The following is a 624-nucleotide window of genomic DNA, read 5'->3' as shown; positions in this document are numbered from 1 at the left end:
CCGCAGGTGGTGCCCCTGAAGGGGCTGTGGGAGGACGTGGTGCCAACGCTGCCGGACGGGCACTTCAGTGGTGAGACATCAACAGCGGGACGGGGAGGGCTTGGGGTGGGGTCCCCACGGCAGAGTGGGGGTGCAGCAAAGCCCAGGGCATCCCAGGACATCCCTGAACCATGGAAAGGGGGAGCAATTTCACCAGGGTGTGGGTAGAGCCCGCATCCTCCCATGGGCATGGGGACAGGGCACAGCTGTGTCCCTGGGGTCCTTGTCCTGGGGAGCAGATCCTTGTCTTGGGGGTGGATCCTTATCTTGGGGACCATCAAATCGCTGCCTTCCAGGGGTCAGAGACAAGGGGGGGCAAATTGAAATAGGAAAATAACAATACCAGGCCATGAAGGGGGATTTTCCCGGGACACACGAGCCACTCAGGGTCTCTCCCAGCCACCGGGCAGCCCCCGGTGTTCCCGGGCAGGGATCCTGTACGACACCTACCCGCTGTCGGAGGACACCTGGCACACGCATCAGTTCAACTTCATCAAGGTAACACCGCGGGGAGCAGCAGCTCTGCGAGGAGGAGCTGGGGCTCGGATGGGGAATCGGGGCCGGGTGCTGAGCGGCAGGAGCTGG

At 63.1% G+C, this 624-nt stretch overlaps 1 protein-coding gene across 1 annotated transcript in view; it reads left to right on the top strand.

Moving 5' to 3' along the window:
* The window catches only part of GAMT (guanidinoacetate N-methyltransferase), a 6,349-nt gene that overhangs the window by 5,075 nt on the left and 650 nt on the right, over positions 1-624 (top strand). The window contains exons 3-4 of the mRNA XM_008641094.2: positions 7-70; positions 470-537. Coding sequence (XP_008639316.1) covers positions 7-70; positions 470-537 — 132 coding nt within the window. The remainder of the gene's footprint in view (positions 1-6; positions 71-469; positions 538-624) is intronic.

The sequence above is a fragment of the Corvus brachyrhynchos genome, unplaced genomic scaffold (genome assembly GCF_000691975.1).
Source record: "Corvus brachyrhynchos isolate BGI_N302 unplaced genomic scaffold, ASM69197v1 scaffold219, whole genome shotgun sequence".
NCBI lineage: Eukaryota > Metazoa > Chordata > Aves > Passeriformes > Corvidae > Corvus > Corvus brachyrhynchos.
The sequence above is the reverse complement of the archived record's forward strand: the minus strand, read 5'-3'. Positions and strand labels throughout refer to the sequence as shown.